The sequence below is a fragment of the Ambystoma mexicanum genome, chromosome 5p (assembly GCF_040938575.1).
Source record: "Ambystoma mexicanum isolate Mex_15411 chromosome 5p, UKY_AmexF1_1, whole genome shotgun sequence".
In the NCBI taxonomy this organism is placed as follows: domain Eukaryota; kingdom Metazoa; phylum Chordata; class Amphibia; order Caudata; family Ambystomatidae; genus Ambystoma; species Ambystoma mexicanum.
Window position 1 is genome coordinate 1,116,997,279 of NC_090930.1, and position 18,797 is coordinate 1,117,016,075.

General features: G+C 48.9%; 1 protein-coding gene across 1 annotated transcript in view; it reads left to right on the plus strand.

The window, feature by feature from the left end:
- NUP153 (nucleoporin 153) overlaps positions 1-18,797 on the plus strand; it is a 1,189,258-nt gene that overhangs the window by 267,374 nt on the left and 903,087 nt on the right. Inside the window, exons 4-5 of the mRNA XM_069613598.1 lie at positions 8,481-8,620; positions 8,703-8,828. Coding sequence (XP_069469699.1) covers positions 8,481-8,620; positions 8,703-8,828 — 266 coding nt within the window. The remainder of the gene's footprint in view (positions 1-8,480; positions 8,621-8,702; positions 8,829-18,797) is intronic.

Here is an 18,797-nt window from a genome sequence, read left to right on the forward strand (position 1 = left end):
CTAGCTGCTATAACACCTGTGATTGATGTAATGACAATCACTCACCCTTGAGCATACTCTCCTGCCATTGACCATTTATTGTAATGCACCTCATTGGCTGCAAGGTTGAATTGATGTAAACTAGACCATGCATACTCATCACTTTACCCACTGTTTTTATAATTCGTGTAAATTAATTGCGCACGCAGCTCTGGAACTCTGAAAAATACAATTGTGCAATACTGGTTTGCTTCCACTGGGGAAAAAAAGCATAATTACAAAAGACTAATTCTCTATTGCAACTTAGTTTTCCATCTTATTAATTATACAATCCTAAAATGCTAGGAAAATATGCAGAGCTTCCGTTTTTCTATGAGCATCTACACACAACACAGCAGAAGCTGAATGGAAAAAAATCCTTTTCATCTGTGTACTGTTTCATTTTTTTGAAAGACTTCCTAGAAATACATTCCGTTTCAGAGGCTTTTCTCCATGGCTTGCAATTAAATCCATGTAAATAAAAATCAAAAGAAGCAGTCTGGTTTCTGTCAAGTAACCTGACTTTTGCACTGCCCTCTGCTCTAAACTTGTGCGTGAATGTACACAGGACGTGGTCAAATTTACAAGATTTTCATGTGTAAAAAGGCCTGGCACAAACCTTACCTGGAGGCATGAGCACAAGCCCCCATTGCAAACCAAAGGCTATTTCATCAATATGTAGTAATATAGTCTGGCTGAAATGTAGATCTGATATCTCTGGTATGTCGTACTGGTATCCTCACCTTGCACCATGTTAGTTTCACTTGTTCTGCTTTCTTAGGCACTTAATTTGAAGAACTTCCTTATGAATGTTTGTCCAAGCTAATCACAATGGGAAATTATTTTTTTCTCATATTTTTTTATTGAAATATCGAATAAACATGAATTCATCAAGCAAGTGAACGTGGAAGTAAAATAGAAGCCATTGCAAATCAACGCATCGACATTTCATTTTCATCGTTATAATTCATCCATTCTATATAATTTCATCATTAACGTGCTCATTAGGAAAGGGCTTAACTAAACATAACTTGAGAACTATTAGGAGGGGAAAAAAAGAACTGGTCCATAGTAACCATAAATGGACATAACAGATTTAACCTCTGAAATCGCCACATTAGTTCAGTCTTCCGCCTGAGCATTCATTGCCCAATGTCCATGCTGGAAGTTCGTCATGGTTTCAGAAGGTATTTAAAACATGTGCTCCTTTTCAGCAACGTGCTCTAGGAATGGTCCCCAGGTTCTTGAGAACCTAGCTGTCTTGCCTTCTATTGTGGCCTTTAACTTCTCCATACCAAGTAGTTCCCAGATCTTAACCCACCAGTACTCTATATGGGGGCCCTCTGTGTCTTTCCAGAATCTGGCATGGGTGAGACGGGCTGCCATGAGCAAGTGAGTTATCAGATCCGCTCTAGGACCAGACTGTGGGTATGATCGTCATCTGGAGTATCTCCTAGTAGCATAAGCAGGTCCATGGAGAGGAGAGCGCCACAGATGTCTTTGATCCTCGATCTAACCTCAAGCCAAAAAGACTCGATCGGGCAACGCCACCACAGATGGCCCAGATCCCCTCTCTCCCCACATCCATGCCAGCAGGTGTCTGGATAATCGGGATTAATAGCATGTATTTTTTGCGGGGGGAAAAGTACCATCGAAAACATATTTTAAACGCACATTCCCTTATTGTCGTGCACCTAGATGCTTTATGAGCTCTACCCCATATCCTTTGCCAGGACTCCTGGGCAACATAAACTCCCAGATCTCTCTCCCAAGCTAACATATAGGGCCTTTTCTCATCCACTGAATCCTCTTCCAAAAGGCGATGGCCCGTGGCTACCCTGCGGGTATGTTGGCCTTCCACCATCGTCGGCTCCAATCCCTTGGGAGACCGAATGGCTACTTTTTTTTCTTTTTTTTGTTTTGTTTACATTTGGGTTAGTTAGCCAGTGGCAGAGCTGCATGTATCTAAACCTCTCGGTTTCTGGAGGTTGAATTTCACTTTACAGTGGGCAAAAGTTGAGGGAGAGTTGTCCTCGTAGAGTTCACCCAGCCTGCAGGGATTCTCCCTTGACCATAGGAGGTACGAGTTGGGTTGAAGCCCAGGCGTAAAGGCCGGATTTTGCATTACGGGAGACAATGGGCCCAGGTCCGGCGAAAACCCTTTTTGGGCACAGGATCTATCCCAAGAGCGAAGTGCAGTTTTTGTGGAGGGAAGGAGGGATCCTCTGTAAGTACGCGGCTTCTCGTGGGATGAAGGGCAGATGACCCAGGGGTATCTCCGTGGGATGTTCACTATCCTGCCATTTAGGGGGTTCCATTGGGTGGGACCAGCTCAGAATGGCAGCTAACTGGTAAGCGCGATAGTATCTAACAACCGAGGGGAGTCCCAATCCACCCGTCCGTCTACCCCGGGTTAAGAGCTTACTCTGGATGCGCAGAGTTTTGTGCTTCCAAACAAAGCGGCTTATTTCTTTCTGAAAATCTAAGCGGTCTCGGTCAGGGATTACTATGGGGAGTGCCAGAAATGTATATAAAAGCCTAGGGAGTAAGACCATTTTGATAGCGCTGATTCGACCCAGCCAGGATATTTCCTACAGTGACCATCTCCGTAGGGATTCTTTAGCTTCTTTTAATAGTTTGGGGACATTGGCCTTCAGCCGACCCGCAAAGGTCGGGGTTAGGTGGATTCCAAGATATGCAATAGAGGTGTTCTTCCAGTTAAGGGGGTACATATCCTGTAGGGAGTTCAGGGTATCGGAAGTTTCCGATAGGTTTAAACCCATTGATTTGGCCATGTTTATTGTGAATCCCGAGATCTTAGAGAATTGGGCAAGGAGGTCCATGAGGGGAGGGATTGAGGTTCGGGCTTCTCTCAAGAGGAGAACGTCATCCGCGTATAACACGACTTTGACATTGTTTTCCGACATGAAAACCCTTAATCTCGTGTGAAGGCGGATATGCTGGGCTAGGGGTTCCATAATTAGGGCGAACACCAATGGGGATGGGGGCACCCTTGTCTAGTTCCTTTACCCAGGGGAATTTGGGCCGTCCAATGCGAGTTCATTCGAATTTGGGTTGTGGGGATCTGAAAGTTTGAGAGGATTAGTTTAGAAAATTTCGGGCCAAATCCAAAGCTCTGCAGCACTAGATTCAAGTAGTCCCAGGCCATACTATCAAATGCCCTATGGGCGTCTAGGGACAGAAGAGACAAAGTGCCAGGGATTGCGGAGGCGAGGGAGATTAGATTTATTGCCCTACGGATATTATAATGTGCTGAGCGCCCAAGGATAAATCCAGTCTGGTCTCCATCTATGATGGATGGGAGGGCCTCCCCGAAACGCCGGGCTATAATTCTGCTAAATAATTTTGCGTCTGTATTAAGCAAAGCTATAGGGCGGTATGAAGTACACTCCGTTGGATCCTTCTCAGGCTTTAGGATTAGGGTAGTAGAGGATGCAACCATAGATTGTGTGAACGAGCCAGTTTCCTATAGGTGATTAAATAGTTCCGTGAGGTGGGGCGTGAGCTCGGACGAGAAAACTCTATAAAATGTATTGGTAAATCCATCTGGGCCCAGAGCTTTACCCAAGGGAAGGGCTTTGATGGCCATTTCAACTTCCTGTGCGGTTATCGGGTCCTCCAAGGGCTCTCGCAGGGCCGGAGGAAGTTGTGGGAGATTTCCTCTAACCAAGAAATGTTTAGAGTTTTGAGGATTCCCTACGTGGGGGGAGGCTTGTTCAGTAAAGAATTTCTCAATAATTTGAGTTTGCCCTCCTCTGTATGGACACACCTGCCAGTCTCATTTCGCAAGGCGTCTATCCTATTTTGTCTATTCTGTTTAACTTGGCCGCGAGAAGTTGATTAGCTTTGTTCCCCCTCGAGTAGAAGTATTGTTTGGTGAGCATCATAGAGTATGCCGCTTTTCCCATGTGGTGCTCTTCCAGGGCCCTCTTTGCCACCCACAAGTCTCTCAGGGAGCGTCGCAAGCCTTTTGTTTTATGTATCTCCATCTGTGGGCTTCTTCTAGGTGAGTTTGCAGTAATTTCCTGGTTTCCCTCTGTGCCGCCTGTTCAATCAGATGCTCCCTGATAACTGCCTTGCCTGCATCCCATAGTGTCCCCAGACTCACGTCGCCCCTATCATTCTCCTTGAAATAAGATTCCAAGGTTTCCCTTATGTGGATACGGATCAATGGGTCTTCTAGTAAAGTCATTCAGCCTCCAGGGGGCTTACGAGGTGGGGTCGCCTGGAATGGGGAGATCATGAGCCTCACCGGTGCATGATCAGAGAGAGCCTCCGGCAGGATCTCCACCTCTTTCACCTAAGGGGTCAGAAATAAGAAACACATCTAACCTGGAGAATCCCCCATGCACTGCCGAAAAGTAAGTATAGTCTCGCTCATTTTGGTGGCAATAGCGCCAGCTCTCAATAAGGGAATGTTCACGCAGTAGGGTAGTAAGGGCCCAGAAGTTGTTCTTGTCCACAGACGATGGGGGTAGAGTTTTGTCTACCGGAGGATTTATAACCGCATTGAAATCCCCCTCCCCCCCCCCCCCCCAGGAGAATCTCCCCATCTGCATGGTCAAATAAAGCTTTAGATAATTTTGCAAAAGATATATCTTGTTTGGCGTTCGGAGCATATATTGAGACCAGTGTGATTTTGCGTCCGTCTGGTATAGCCACAACTAGTAGAAATCTCCCCTCCTCATCTCGGACCACCTCCAAAGTCTTAAACTGGGTACCTTTGCGAACCAGGATGGTGACGCCTCGTTTAAGGCAGCTAGAAGCAAAAAATGTTATGGGGTATAGCTTATTATTGAGGTGTGGTTCATCAGGAGGGCATAAATGGGTTTCCTGCAGGAATAAGAGTGTCGCCTACAATGTTGCTAGTCTATGAAACACAAAATCTACCAGTGTGGTGCTTCATTATAACGGATTGGAATAGGTAACAACCTTGAAAATCTAACCATGCTTGAATCCCAAGTACATTTTTTCCCATCAATGAACATTTCGGGCGCAATCTGCTCAGGTGCCCAGATCTGCTAGATAAAATGAATTTCAGCAACCCTTAGTCACCCCGCATTTAACCTTCGGGCGTTACAAGAAGCAGGCATGGCCCGGAACGCAGGCAGGGGATTGCAATCTAACTGAACAAGGAAGCGATAATACCAGTCAGATCCCTGGATCATACAACTCGAAGAGTTTCCACTCAGGGGGGAACCCCAGAGCCAGTGTATATAAGAGGAAATGGAGAACAGTCCATCTGTCTGCAAAATAAGCATCCTTAATTCAGGTGAGTGTCCGAATCAACCATTCGCCAAATTATCTCCGTCCGGCTCTGGAGAGATCTCAGATGTATCTCGTTCTTCAGCTCTCTTCATGACTCCCATTTCCTGTTGAGAGATTGGTTCTAGGTGGAGCCACCCACTGTGCTTCCTCCGTTTGTCTTTGGCGTGGGGCTAAAGGTCAGCGCAGCCAAGTCCTGGGTGCAAGAGTCTGAGGAGTTTGTCTTGGGTGTCTCTTCTATCTAGGCCCTGGCTTCCTCCTCCGAGGAGATCATGTAGTGTTGGTTCTGGAAGTCAAAAAGTAGTTTACATTGGCCCCAGCGATATCGAATCTGTTTAGATCTCAGCCAGCCCGTTACATTGTGTAGCTGCCTTCTGTTAGCAAGTGTGTATGGAGAAAGATCCTGAAAGAACTGGACTGTCGCGCCCTGGAATTGCACCGCTGCAGAGTTCCTGGCGGCTGACATGATCTTTTCTTTCTGTCGAAAGAAGTGCACACGTTTGAGGACATCTGGGAAAAGGTTTCTTTTAAATGGATTTGAGGAGTAAACTTGATGGGTTCTGTCTTACTGTTCTTCAGATGGGGAGGGGGGGTGTCCAGGATGGATCTAAACAGCGCCTTTACATAGACAGGCAACTCCTGGCCAAGGATCTGCTGAGGGAAACCGCGAAGATAGGCATTGTTTCTTCTTGAACTATTTTCAAGGTCCGCTTGTTTCGCCCAGACATCCTCTAAATGCTCCTCGATGGTCCTCACTCTCTCGGCCAGGACCACGACGTCATGTGTGTTCACATGTTACATTTTCCAGCTCGTTAACCCTAGCCTCCAGGCCACTAAGATGTGTTGTCAGGTCTGCCAATGAGCAGGCGAAAGAGTCCTTGGAGGTTTTAATTTCAGTTTTGATTTCCAGGGTGATTTCTTGCTTGAAGGATCTAAACATTGCTTCAAAGTCCTCTCTGGAGAGAGCCATATTCAGATCTTGTCCCAGGGCCAGGGGTGGATGTATATCTGCTATAATAGTGCGTGAGCAGGGTGGAAGTGCTCGCTTTGGTGCCAGGAAAGCTTGAATCCCCTGTGTTTTCTGCTTTGCAGCTGTTTTAGGCATTGCCAGAGGGTGAACAAGTTGGTTGCACCTGTAGTCTCGGTGGTAGAATTCAAACCGCTTCAAGGGGGTGGGGGAGGGCGAGCTTCCTCCTGCTGGACTTGGGGGTGATTCCTCTGCTTGTGCTATGGAGAGCGGTGGGCTGACTTTCTCTTCCTGTCGACCTTGCCCTCCTTTGATCTTTGAACTCCTTTGAACCGTTATCCCTCTGCTCGCCCTCGCCACCCTTTTCAGCCTCTTTCTGCCTTGCTCCTTCACTTCTTTCTTCAATTCACCTTTCTCTTTGGGTGTCAATTTTCTTCTGTTCCAAGTCCTCCTATCTTTCCTTTCCCCCACTTCTTCCCCAGCTGTTCAATGGCCAGGGGTCTCTGCCCCGACCCAGGCAGGTGACAAGAACCCCAAAACCGAGGGGGCCGAAGCCCACATATACAGCAACAGGATATCTGAGGCCACTGTGGGGCGCGGACGTGCAGCGAGCGCAAGGCACAGCCCATGGGGTCCCCGAGTTCACCAACCTGCCCTCCGCCGCACAGGGACCAGTCTGCCGGGCGGAGGACACGGCCCTGGGATCACAGCACCAGGCAATCTCGCTCAGGGCTCGGCGCCGGGGGTTCCCCCAGGGCACGCGGGGCCCTCAGCCGGGCAGCGAGGGAGCCAGAAACAGGAACGAAGCCGCCATGGGACACCGCCACGATTGGGGCTCCACCGCCCCTACAATTCCCCTCAAGGCGGCTGGGAGCTCCGGGGTACGCAGCGAATATTACATGAGGCCGCGGCGGGTCAGTGGGGGACTCAGAGTTGCTCCTCTTCTCTCCACACTGCACAAGGGGTCCGCAGGGCCGGGGCACTCCGGGTCTGATTAGGCGTCTCTCAGCCGCAGGGGCACATCACAGTGCTGAAGGTCGTAGTAGTTGACGCCACTATCGCTTGCTGCCATTTTCCCCTCAGGCAGGCGGAATGTTTTCAAGAAATGTAAGCTCCAACTAGGCATCTCTCGCCTCGGTCAGTCACCACCTGTGCCGCAACATGGGACGCGCTCCAGGGGCAGAAATCGGGCAAAAATTCAGATTAACACATAAAGCGTAATCCGGGCGCCTGGCTACAGAGCTGACAGCAGACACATCCGCATGGCGTGCCGCTCAGCATAAAAAATTATTTTATCCCTGGTGTTACAAAAAGACCAAAGAAGCTGTAAAATGCTTTTTTTTATCAAAGATGATCGTATTTTCATGGTGTGAACTTGTTAGAGCCATCTCCTTCCTGTGTTAGCCTCTTAGTTGTATAGTTATATTGCTATGACCTCCGGCAGTACTTGGTTTTAGAAATTGTGCAGATGTCATGAAAAAAGTAAAGTAACTAAAACTAAAGTGAAACCCTAATAACTGGTGGTTCTATAGTGACATGCATCGAGACTGTTTCGAGGCACTGACGTCAAAAGACTAAAGGTGTTGGGGAAAGGTCTAAGAAAGGGATCTATGTGATCAATGTGCCACCTGGAATTCCACTGACGAAAAAATGTCTACTGCAATTACAGCGCGGCACAGTGATCAGATTAATTTTGCCTGCTTGCACCGGCCTGCGTTGCCCTACCCTCTTCTGCCCCACTTAACTTTACGGCGGCACACTTGTGTGTGCCGCTGACTCCCGCTATCCCTGCAGCGTCAGTTCCTCCCACTTACTTGGATCTGAGCTGATGCCGCAGGGTCCTTTATCTTTTTTAAAAATGTTTTTTATATTTTCTTGTCCCCGCTTATCACAGCAGTATGCGGGTGACAGCCCGTCTTCCATTACAGCGACCAATGGAAATGGGGGTCAACCCTGCAACCCCCGCTCCACTTGGTTGTAGTAATGGGAGTCAGAATTTTGTATAATGCCGACTGCGCAGTAAACGTGCAGTCTGCATTATAAAGGTGCAGTATTTGTACGTTTCCTAAGGGATCCAGTCGTATTTTAGGGAGTGATATTGCATGTGAGCTCCAGCAGAAAACTGTCTTGTTTGTTGCTTTTATTTTAATGAAGATGCTGCCTATGATAGATGTTCCCTTTTTTTATTATATCCATTTTATCTTTGTAGATGTCTCGGTTTCAAAAAATACCTCTGTACCCCTTTTATGGTCCCCGGAGCCCGATCGGTCGCATTCCTTCACTCAACACAACTCCACAAGCTTGAAAAAGCCTGCTTTTAACCTGTCTGCCTTTGGATCGCTGTCTCCGGTGAGTAACTTATTGTATAGCTTTCGGGATAATGCTTGAGTTTTCTCATCTCTCCTTTTGATATCTGTTTGCTTTTCTGCAGTCCCTTGCAAACACATCTGTACTGAAATCTAGTCAGCTTGGAGATTCACCATTTTACCCAGGAAAGACAACTTATGGAGGTGCAGCAGCCACAAGACAGTCAAAGGTTCGAACAACCCCTTATCAGGTAACAATTTCAAAAACATGCTTGAACTGGTATATTGGCAATCCTGTTTCCAATGTATTGTAATTTTTAAGAAAGTTACGTTTGGTTTAGTATGGTGCACTGCTACAATGTTCATGTTCTCTTGGAGCAAAGGAAACAAAGTACATTTGTACCCTTTGCAATAATTCCTGAAACAAATATATGATGGATAGTATTTTTTACCAGGAGGTTTAACCTTGTAATTTTGTGTCCAATCTTCTTTTTTTTTCTCATTGAGAATTTCCTGGTGGTATTTTGCTTTCAAGTCCTGATGTTCACCAGTAGGTACAAAGGACACTTGGGTCTTCAATCTTACTTTTCACTTCCTAATTTTCAGTAGCAATTGCCCAAAACATTTTAGTCCTTCTGGAAAAAACGGTTTAGAAGTGTTTTACTTTTCTCAGACACTCTCCCTTGAGGTCTTGAGGGGGCAGAAATGGTTGGTGGTTAATCATGAATATTCTAATCCAAAAGTTACTGATTTATTATTGAGGCACTTCAGCAAATTACTTGTGGCTCTTTGAATTTGGCCAATTAGTGGCAGAGCCACAAATGTACATACTGTTGCTATGCATGGTACAGAGCTGAGTCAATAGACTGGACTATATACTGCATTACAAACAGTCCTTGTGTGTATCCTAATGCATGAAACTATTGCACAAAGTAGATGGTTGCACAGCATGGAATGCTGAAAATCCCTACTCTGTGGGGCGAGAGGGAGGAGAGCATGGATGTGAAATTTGCACCAACATAGCTGTTTCTAGCGCCATCAATTAGGCAACCGTGCAGGTCTAGGGTGCAGAATATGGCATGCCCGCTGTTTGGACCCTTTATTTCTAAAGTCCAACCATTGGCTTCATAAAAATATCTGAGGCAGTACAAAACTCCACTCTTATTATAAGGCTGAACCAACTGATAACATTTGGTAGCGGAGACAGAGCAGCTATGCTTACCTTAGGAGGAAGAGAGGGCTCTAGCTTGGTACAAAGACATTGTAACATATATATGGTCCAAAGAAACACTATGTATTGTAAAAAATAGAGGGTTTATTTAAATGCAAGTAGGCCAAGATAAATCTTTGGGAAGGAAGTACCATAACATCATATAAACACAGCTATAAAAACCAACTGAATACTTATGGTTTTCAAACCAAAGTATAACTTTATTTAAATTACAATAAGCAGTCGAGGTGAGTCAAACCTGTAACGCATTCAGAATGCCATTAAGCTATTCTTGGGGAGTAAAACCAGGTTGTGTATACTTTTAGAATAAAATAAGTAATTCCTGGGTAGTAGGCCCTATTGGTCCCAATATACAGTGCAATGCAGTTATAGACCCACTTAATTAGGCCAACAATGTTACAAGTCTATCTTGCAGCATGTATAACTTCTATCAAGAATGGAAAGTTACATACCAATGTTACTTTTTAGAACACCGTTTCGAGGGAGCGTTATAACTTGTATACTTTCTAGGGGGGGGGGCTTAAGCTACTGAAGGACAAGTAAGAACCTAGTGAAACTAGTTTAGAAGTGCCCAGTAGCAATTTAGGGAAAGTACAACCCAACTGGTGAGTAATTTGCCATGTACTCTTTAACCACACAGACTTCAGTCAGGCAAGCCATAGTACTTATTTTAATTGACTCCGCAATATTACCGTTTAAGAAGAGCAGCCGTTATTCAAGGTCAGTAAGTAACCAAACGTACTGTTCAGAAGTGTATTATACAGTTTGAAGGTAAGCAAAAACGTTTTGACTATTTTAGAAGTGTTCTAAAGCAGTTCAGGGAAAACCCAACCCAAGACACAATGTGTTTCAAGGTAGGCAAGGAACCGCATATACTTTTATGGAGTTCGGGGGTACAAGCAACTCGGACAACTATGAACTCAGTCTGATTTAGAAATGCACTAAAGCAGAGAAAGCAAAACCCCATAACACACATTTTAGAAGAGCACACAGCTAATCGAGGTGGGTAAAACCTATTTGAAGGCTTTTACACTCATTTACTTTAGAAATGATAAAACTATCAACTCTGTTACTTTTTAGAAGTGGGAACCACAATTCAAAGCTATTGAAATAACTTCAATAGGTTTCAAAGGAGGAACAAGCAACTTAAAGGTATTAACTTTTAGACACTTTGTAACTTAATCGATTGCATAGATAGTTACAACACTAGCTCATTTACAAGCACATACCTTTACAATTGCTATAATTTTCAGAAAGAAGCCTCATCAAAGTCCTACCCTAGTCCATAGCATGAGTTTTCTCAGAGGCAGTAGAACGACCCTAGTGGTCTAGGAGGCAGCTGTAGGCAGGTCAGACTGTTTCAGTTGCAGGAAAGTCAGAGTTCTAGAAGTTATGTTCTTCAAGTAAGTATTCGCTTCAGAGTTAAGTGTTCAGGGACTTCACAGAAGTCTCCCTATATGCGTTCCAGCATTAGGCCTGGGCGAACAGTATGGGCAAGCTACCAAACACTCCAATCGCCCACTCAGCCACACAGGATTCACACAAGACTTAAGTATTACCCAAGCCAGCACAGTACTTAAGCAGAAAAGAACAGCCTCTGGGTGGATGCTGCAGCACAGGATCCAGTCTTTAGATTCTTGGTGTGGAGACTGAAGCAATGGACACTGAAGGAAAACTGGCAGCAGTCATCAACTGGGGAGGCTTCCAACAAAAACTCTTTGCAGTTTCCCGCGATACTGTGGATTTGGTGCACTTTTACAGGAACCAGATTAAGGATGAATATTGGCGGTCGGATTCTCTGCACACTGGGTCCTGCACTCTGAGAGGACACAAGGGATTCAGATCGTGTCTATGGAGGTCCAGCAGGAGTCCACCAATGTTTCGGACAAAATCTTACTTCGGAAGACCATGCACCGCACTCAGGCTCAAGGTCCCCTGGTATTGGCGTTCTGCAAGGTCACAGCATGTCGAGGATGGTTCGTTTTGCAAGTCTTCTCAAGACTAGTGGATCTCGCCAGTCTCTGGGTAGGAGTAGTCACATCGGGACCCCCCAGGTTTATTGGAAGGAAGGGTTACATCGGGCACCGGTTACACAGCAGGCTCTCTGGTCGCTTCAAATCGCTAGAAACGTCTTTCCATCTTCCTCTTTGGATTCAGCTCCACTGGTCTGCTTTTAAGCAACTTCCAGGATTGGAGTATTTATCAGGAACTACAGCACAATTTCTGCAAACTCTCTGCATTTTACCAAAAGGCAGGGGGGTCTAGATGTCCAATCAGAAGAGCCAGCCCCCAGTTGGATTTGGTTCCTTTCGGGCAAGGTGAGAGAAAGGGCTGCAGAGTTTTGGACTTCTCCCTCGCTTCCTGCTTTCTGACACTCTGGAGCCTCGGCAGGGAATACAACGGATTCCCGCCGAAGACCATGTTATTTCCTGCATGGAACGGCAGAAGGAGACCTCGGGGGGGGGGGGGGGGGGGAACAAGCGAATGAGAAATGGCAAAAGGAGCCTGCCATTCTAGCAGAATGGTGGCCCTCCTGTGCATTGCCATGACGGATTTGACAACCTGCAAGTAATGACTAAAAGTAGTTTCACTGCCACCAACCATTCGTTAGCTAGTACATTTTGTGCTACAATTACAAGTTAAGTGAGAGACGATACAGTGCATCTCCCCAGCACGCCACTTAAGTGGGGTGTTCTGGCTATATAAAATGTAAAGGGGATGGGAATCCAACTTTACTTTGGGAACAGTAGTACACCCAAGAGCTAATAAGAGAAATTAAAAAGGGAAGCCCAACGGGGTAACCCAGCCTAAGCCCAAAATGTATAAGACTCTAAATCCAAACACTCACTATGGTGAGACATATTAAAAAGTTCACCTATAAAAAGAGTAAAACACTAGGTGAGGGGGGGGAGGGTGGGAATTACCATTCACATAGGGAAACTGAAAAATGACCAAGTCCAAGCAAATAAGTTCTGAGGTTGACACGTCAGGAAGACAATTCACATTTATGAAAATCTAATGGAAACACTTGCTGCCTCTCAGCTAACCTGCTGCTGTATTGGATTGCCCTGAGCTTGCCCAACGTACTATTTCCCCCAAAATGGTCCCTGTATGGGAAACTTGACCCAGCCGACGATGACCGTGCAGAAGTGTTTAACAGCAGAAAATCCGAACCGGAGCTAAGCCCCTTGACCCTAGGTCAAGCCAGTAGGGCCAGAGCTGGTCCCAGACAAGCAACAGGCTTTTCAGTGGAAATCATCCAGCAGGTAAGTAAACCTGCTGCAATCTCGAACATTCTGACACTGCAGTGTAGCAACAGGATCACCCCTAAATATCCCATACACGCAGTGGGTGGCCTAAGCCAGCCCTCCAATTTGATGCTTTATCAGGTTGGCCCCAAAAAACGCTGCTCTCCCAGGACTGCTCCCCCTGTCGAATCCCCCAGGATATGTAGTGGCCATGTCTAAACCTCTAAACCTGTCCAACCAGCTCCATGGGATGGAGGGAATGGGATCAGTGACTGCATGTGTGCTTAATGGCCATTTTAGGCCTGCCCTTTGGTTTCGCCAACAAAATGAATGTCCAAAAAAACCAAATGGCAGAAATAGACTTGTATCCCACTGTCAATTGTGCTGTTAATGCGCTATATCTGATTGCAACCTGGGGGTCTTAAAAAGCATTTATGTCACAGGTGCCATATGTGCTACCTTGGGACCATATTTAAGAAAGAGCTTGCAGTGGCTGGGTTAATTCACTATGACAATCTGGCCACAACAAGGTCAGATCCTAGAAAAAGCAATTTGGGGTTGGAGGCTGGGGGTACAAAGGAAAGTTTAGGCATCCCTGAAAACCAGACTCCTCTCAATTGGAATTCTGCCAGAAGACTGGTGAAGGGGACACACTAAACCCTGAAAAGCCCCCTAAGAGTGTACCACAGGGCACACCCTTGCAGTAGGCTTTATCTCCAAAAGCCTGCTCTCAACCAGCCAAAGGAGGCATCTTCTGGTGGTCACACACCAACACCACCTAAAACCCTTTCCAAGTTATTGAACTCAGAGATGCTGACCTGCAACATAAGCACCCATTACTTGATCAGTGCAGGGCATTGATCTGTCTCGGACACCTTCTAGGCTTGGCATTGAAATGCAATTTCAGGCCCCAAAGGTAGGCTACCTGTCGCACATTTCGAAGTCCTTGAACATGTCCAGGCAAATTACATTTCTGATGTTTTGTTATTCTGATTAGAAACATACTGTGCATATGGTCTGACATCCAGGGGTTACTGTAGAGTATTGAATCTTGCCTTTCGATAATCGAAAGGGGACTTCGACATGGGTGTGTCTGTAACACTATCAATACGTGACGTGTAGTGTACCCAAAATCCCTCACGCGTCGATGTCCCTCAGATTGTTTTTTCCGCCCAGCATACTGGTCGCCTTGATGCGGAGCTCGTCAAAGACTTCACTTATTGTCCCATCGATCTTTGGTCGAATAATTATATAAAATATCCACATCACCCTATCCGTCGCTGTTCCAGACCTGCCGAAGACCTTCAGAAACTCGACGGACTGTGATCCAGTCGGTGCAGCCGACCACATGGCTGGGCCTTCCGCCGGCCTATACAGTAGGGAGAGTGGGGTCGGGGTGGACCTTTTATATACAAATTGCGAATGCCTTTCCCTTTCGGTCTTGGTCACTCTACCCATCCTCAGCCATGGAGAGGACTCCATTTAGGTGTTGCCCTAATTGTAGGAGCAAATTCCCTTGTAAAGATGGGCACAGACGGTGTATCCGGTGCTTGCCGCTCTATCACAAGGAGGAAGGATGCGCGGCTTGTAAGCTCCTCCGTCCTAAGACATTAAAGGAGCGTAGAGTCAAGCGGTGGGCGGCCTGCGGTACGTCGAAGGCCGAATTTTCTCCTGCTGCCACAGCTACCGAATGTGACAACGGCGAGAATGACTATCATACCTCCGAACCAGAGGTTGTTGACCATTCGACAGAATGCTCGCGTTCTGCATCATCTGTCCCCGGCCCCGCTAGCATTGCTTAGGCACTGCTTTGGGGAAGTCGCACCCCGGCGACAAAGACGAACATGTACACAGCGCACAACCCAAAGTCAATCTTCAGCCAGGTCTAAGAAAACTTCAGCGCCACTGGGTACACCGGAAGCTCCGGTGGCACCCGCCGACCGTCTGGATCGGCAGGCCTCCACAGCCACAATTGCGCCTAGCGACCGGGCGAATGAAAACAAAGCGCACTACCCCAATATATCCAGTTCTGCCGAGACGCATCACAAGAAAGTGCCTGCAACGATAGGGTTCCGGTTTCGCCAAAGAAGGTGGTCACAGAAGACAAGGCCCCGGTACGCCAAAAAAAGGCAACCCATTACAGGCTGAAGCTACGCGGCTCCCCACTACGGAGGACGTCCCCGGCAGCTTAGCCAGGATTGTTGCTGCCAATTCAAAGAAGCAGCAGGCCGGGGATGTGCCGAGGCCCATGGAAACGCCCAAGGTAAGGGGGGGTACCGGAACCCACCCATAAGTGGAAGGAGAAGTGCAGACGTCTCACCTCTATCGGTGCCCCAGGAGGAGTTCTCTGAGGGCGAAGGGCTATTCTCGACGATGAGACGAAAACCTCGATGCTTTTCGACGGATGAACACGATCAAGACATTTTTCCACCTAGACCATTCTAGGTCCTTGGTTTGGACAAGAGAAAAGATTGAGAACTGTATGGAAAGGCTCGGCAGGTTTGTTTCCCGTTCAGAACAACCCACACCAAGGAGGCCAAGGGATGAAAGCCCTTTGGACCCCAAAGCTAAGTTTCCAAGACTTTCGGACCCCTCTTTAGAAGAGGATATATACAATTCTCCAGCATGGGGTCTGGCATGGATTCACATGCTCATGAATATTCCCTGTCGTCAGGCTGGGAATCCTCGGTAAAGAAAAAATCCGTATCAGTTTTGTTTCTGATCTGTCTTTCGTAGTAGTAACCAATCACTGATCTCTGCGTCATACTGACCACAGCCAATGACTGCCCTCTACCTAATCCCTGCCTCTGGCAGCCATCTTCAGATTTTTACCGCACGTTGAAGTGTTGGGATCCTCATGCTATTGCTCTCGAGCGTTAGTGCTTTTTTCACGTTTTTTCTCAGAAAAAAATCTTTTTTTCGGTCAAAAGAGCCTCAAGCTCGTTTTTTCATGCGATTAACGGGGACCCGTGTCGGATTCGTCTACGCCCCTCAAGGGTGAAGATTTCGTCGAGCCACGCTTTTGGAGGACTCCAGAAGTTTCTCAGGCCCATCTCGGACATGGCCCAGGAGAAAGGAAGCTCGACGGCCGGAAAGCTGTTCAGGGTCTGCCCTGGATGCCAGCTTCAGAATGTCTGAGGACGAACACTCCCTTTGCCTTTACTGCCTACATGAGGACAAGACGCACGTGGAGAAGGACTGTGCGTTTTGCGGCAATATGTCGGAGCGGACCATGAAGGACCGCCATCAACGTCTTGCCAACTGGCTGGAAGGAAAGAGCCCGTCAGGCGAGAAGAAGTCCGAGCGGTCTTCTAAGACCTTTGAGGGCGCCCCGGCGACGGGGGTCCAACAGAAGGCCAAGCACCGCGAGTCCGCTGGCACCGGGAGCGCCGAACGGTCGGGCTCTATGGGCGCCAGGCAGGGCGCATCCTCCCCGGCGCCATCAACCACGAGCCAACGCTCTGGTAAGAGGAAGGCCGAGCATCCGGTGAAGCTCCTGGAGAGACCCCGGTCGAGCTTGAAGGCCCCATCGGAGGGGGAGCGAGGCGGTGACCCCCCCCCCCCCCCCCCCCCCCCAAGGAGAAGGAGGTGAGCGCACCTAAGGTGGTGAAAGCCTTAATCCACCCGGCCAAGGCCTCTATTGAGACAGTCGCGGCGGCCCTGGCTCAGCCTGTGGAGGCTACACCAGTGGTGGCGACCTCGGGGCCCAGAGTCTCCCTGCCACCGCGGAGGGAGTCCTCTTTCATGCCCATCGACAGGACCCCCGTGAAACCTCTGACGGAGAAGAAAAAGGGGGGGGCAGGAGGTCTTCGTGGATTCGGCCTCAACCTCTGAGGAGGAGCTGATCTAAGTCTTAAGCCACGGCGTTGGCGTGGATGAAGACCAGCCCGTCGGGAGGGACCCTGACGTAGGATACGACGAGAACGTCGAGGGTGCCGACGGAGCTCCTGACCGCCCATCGGACTCCCCTCAACCAGTGCCGCAAGACAACTCTGCGGCCATTTTGTTGGCTATACAGTCCTTATGCTCGGAGATAAGGACGAGACTGCCGTTACCACCAACGGAGGAACCGCTCCCGACGGGGGACCCGGAGCCAGGCCCTTCTGGGAGCCCTCCCCCTAAGAGGAGGAGGATTCATCCTCCACCTCCTTTTCAGCCATCGCGCCCTGTTCAGCCCTCCTCCCCGTCCACGACACGTGGGGATGATACGGGGACTGAAACGGCCGCAGCGGGTACAGACGAGGAGGTTTACGACGAGGATCTCCCGTCACCTCCCACCCGGGCTTCCCCGCCCGACGAGATTGGATCGTTTCACTCCATGATCGCCAGGGCATCCGAGCTTTTCCAGCTCTGCCCGGAAGAGGAGAAGGAAGGCTTCCTTTATCAACGGCGCGAGGCCAAGAGGAAGACGGTCCTCGCTGTACCTCTACCAGACGATATTTGGGATGAGGGCCTCGCCCTCCTCAAGAACCCATCCATGACGCCGGCTAGAAGGGATCAGTACGAGAAGTACCGGGTCCCGGATGCGGCCCCCTTGTGCCTTCGGGCACAGCCGACCCCGGACTCGGTCGTCTCCGTGGCGGCCAGGAAGAAAGCGGGGGGGGGGGGGCGCGGCCTCTACGTCGACCTCCCCGCCGGACGGCGAGGGAAAGAAATTGGACACGATGGGACGCAGAGTCATCTCGTCGGCAGCGACGACGATTAAGGCGGCCAATGCCTTGGCTATCGTAGCCCGCTACGCCCGGGAGTTGTGGTACAAACTGGCCCCCCTGCTGGACTTCCTACCAGACGACAAGAGGGCGGAAGCCCTAGAGATCTTGCAGGAAGGAGAGGTGGCGTCGGACCACGCCAATACGATTGCGACGGACATCGCTTACACTGGATTTCGCCAGTTGGGCAACGGCGTGTGCCTTAGGCGGCGTGGATGGCTCAAGGCTACTGACGTGCAGACCAGAGTCTTGGACATGCCGTTCGACGGAAACAACCTGTTTGGGAAAACAGTGGACGATTCCCTTCAAGCCATCAAGGCGGACACGGAGACTGCCCGGGCTCTTGGGGATCTCCAGCAACGGCGGCCGCCCTTTCGGAGCGGCGGAGGCAAACAGTGCCTCCAAAGGTTCCAGCGGCGGATTTTCCACCTACCGTCAAGCGGCCCGTTCGTCGTCACAGAAATCTTACAGGGGACGAGGCAAGTCGGGCGGACCACGCCGTCGTCGCCAAGGAGGACAAGGCGGCAAAGCCTCGTCGAAGCAGGACTGAACCGGCCGTGGGGTCGGGCCCCCACCGAAGCACCCCGGTGGGAGGCCGGCTGGCGAGCTTCGTCAGCGTGTGGGAGTCCATCTCCACCGACCTTTGGGTGCTGGACGCCCTAGCTCAGGGTCACGCGCTCGAGTTTCTAAAGAGGTGCCCGCGCGTCCCACCTGTGGCCAGGAAAGAACATCACGTCCCTCAACTTCTCTTGGAGGTAAAGGCGATGCTCAAGAAGGGCGCCATCGAGCTTGTCCCAAAGAGGCTTCGGCGCTCTTGAGTTTACTCAAGATACTTCCTCGTGAAGAAGACGGGAGGATGGCGTCCCATCCTGGACCTACGACTGAACAAATTCAAGGCACAGAAGTTCCGGATGGTCACCCTCCAACACGTCCTGGGTCAACTGGAGGAGGGCGATTTCCTGTCGTCGTTGGATTTGGAGGATGCCTACTTCCATATTCCCATCCTAAAGGGACACCGAAAGTTTCTCAGGT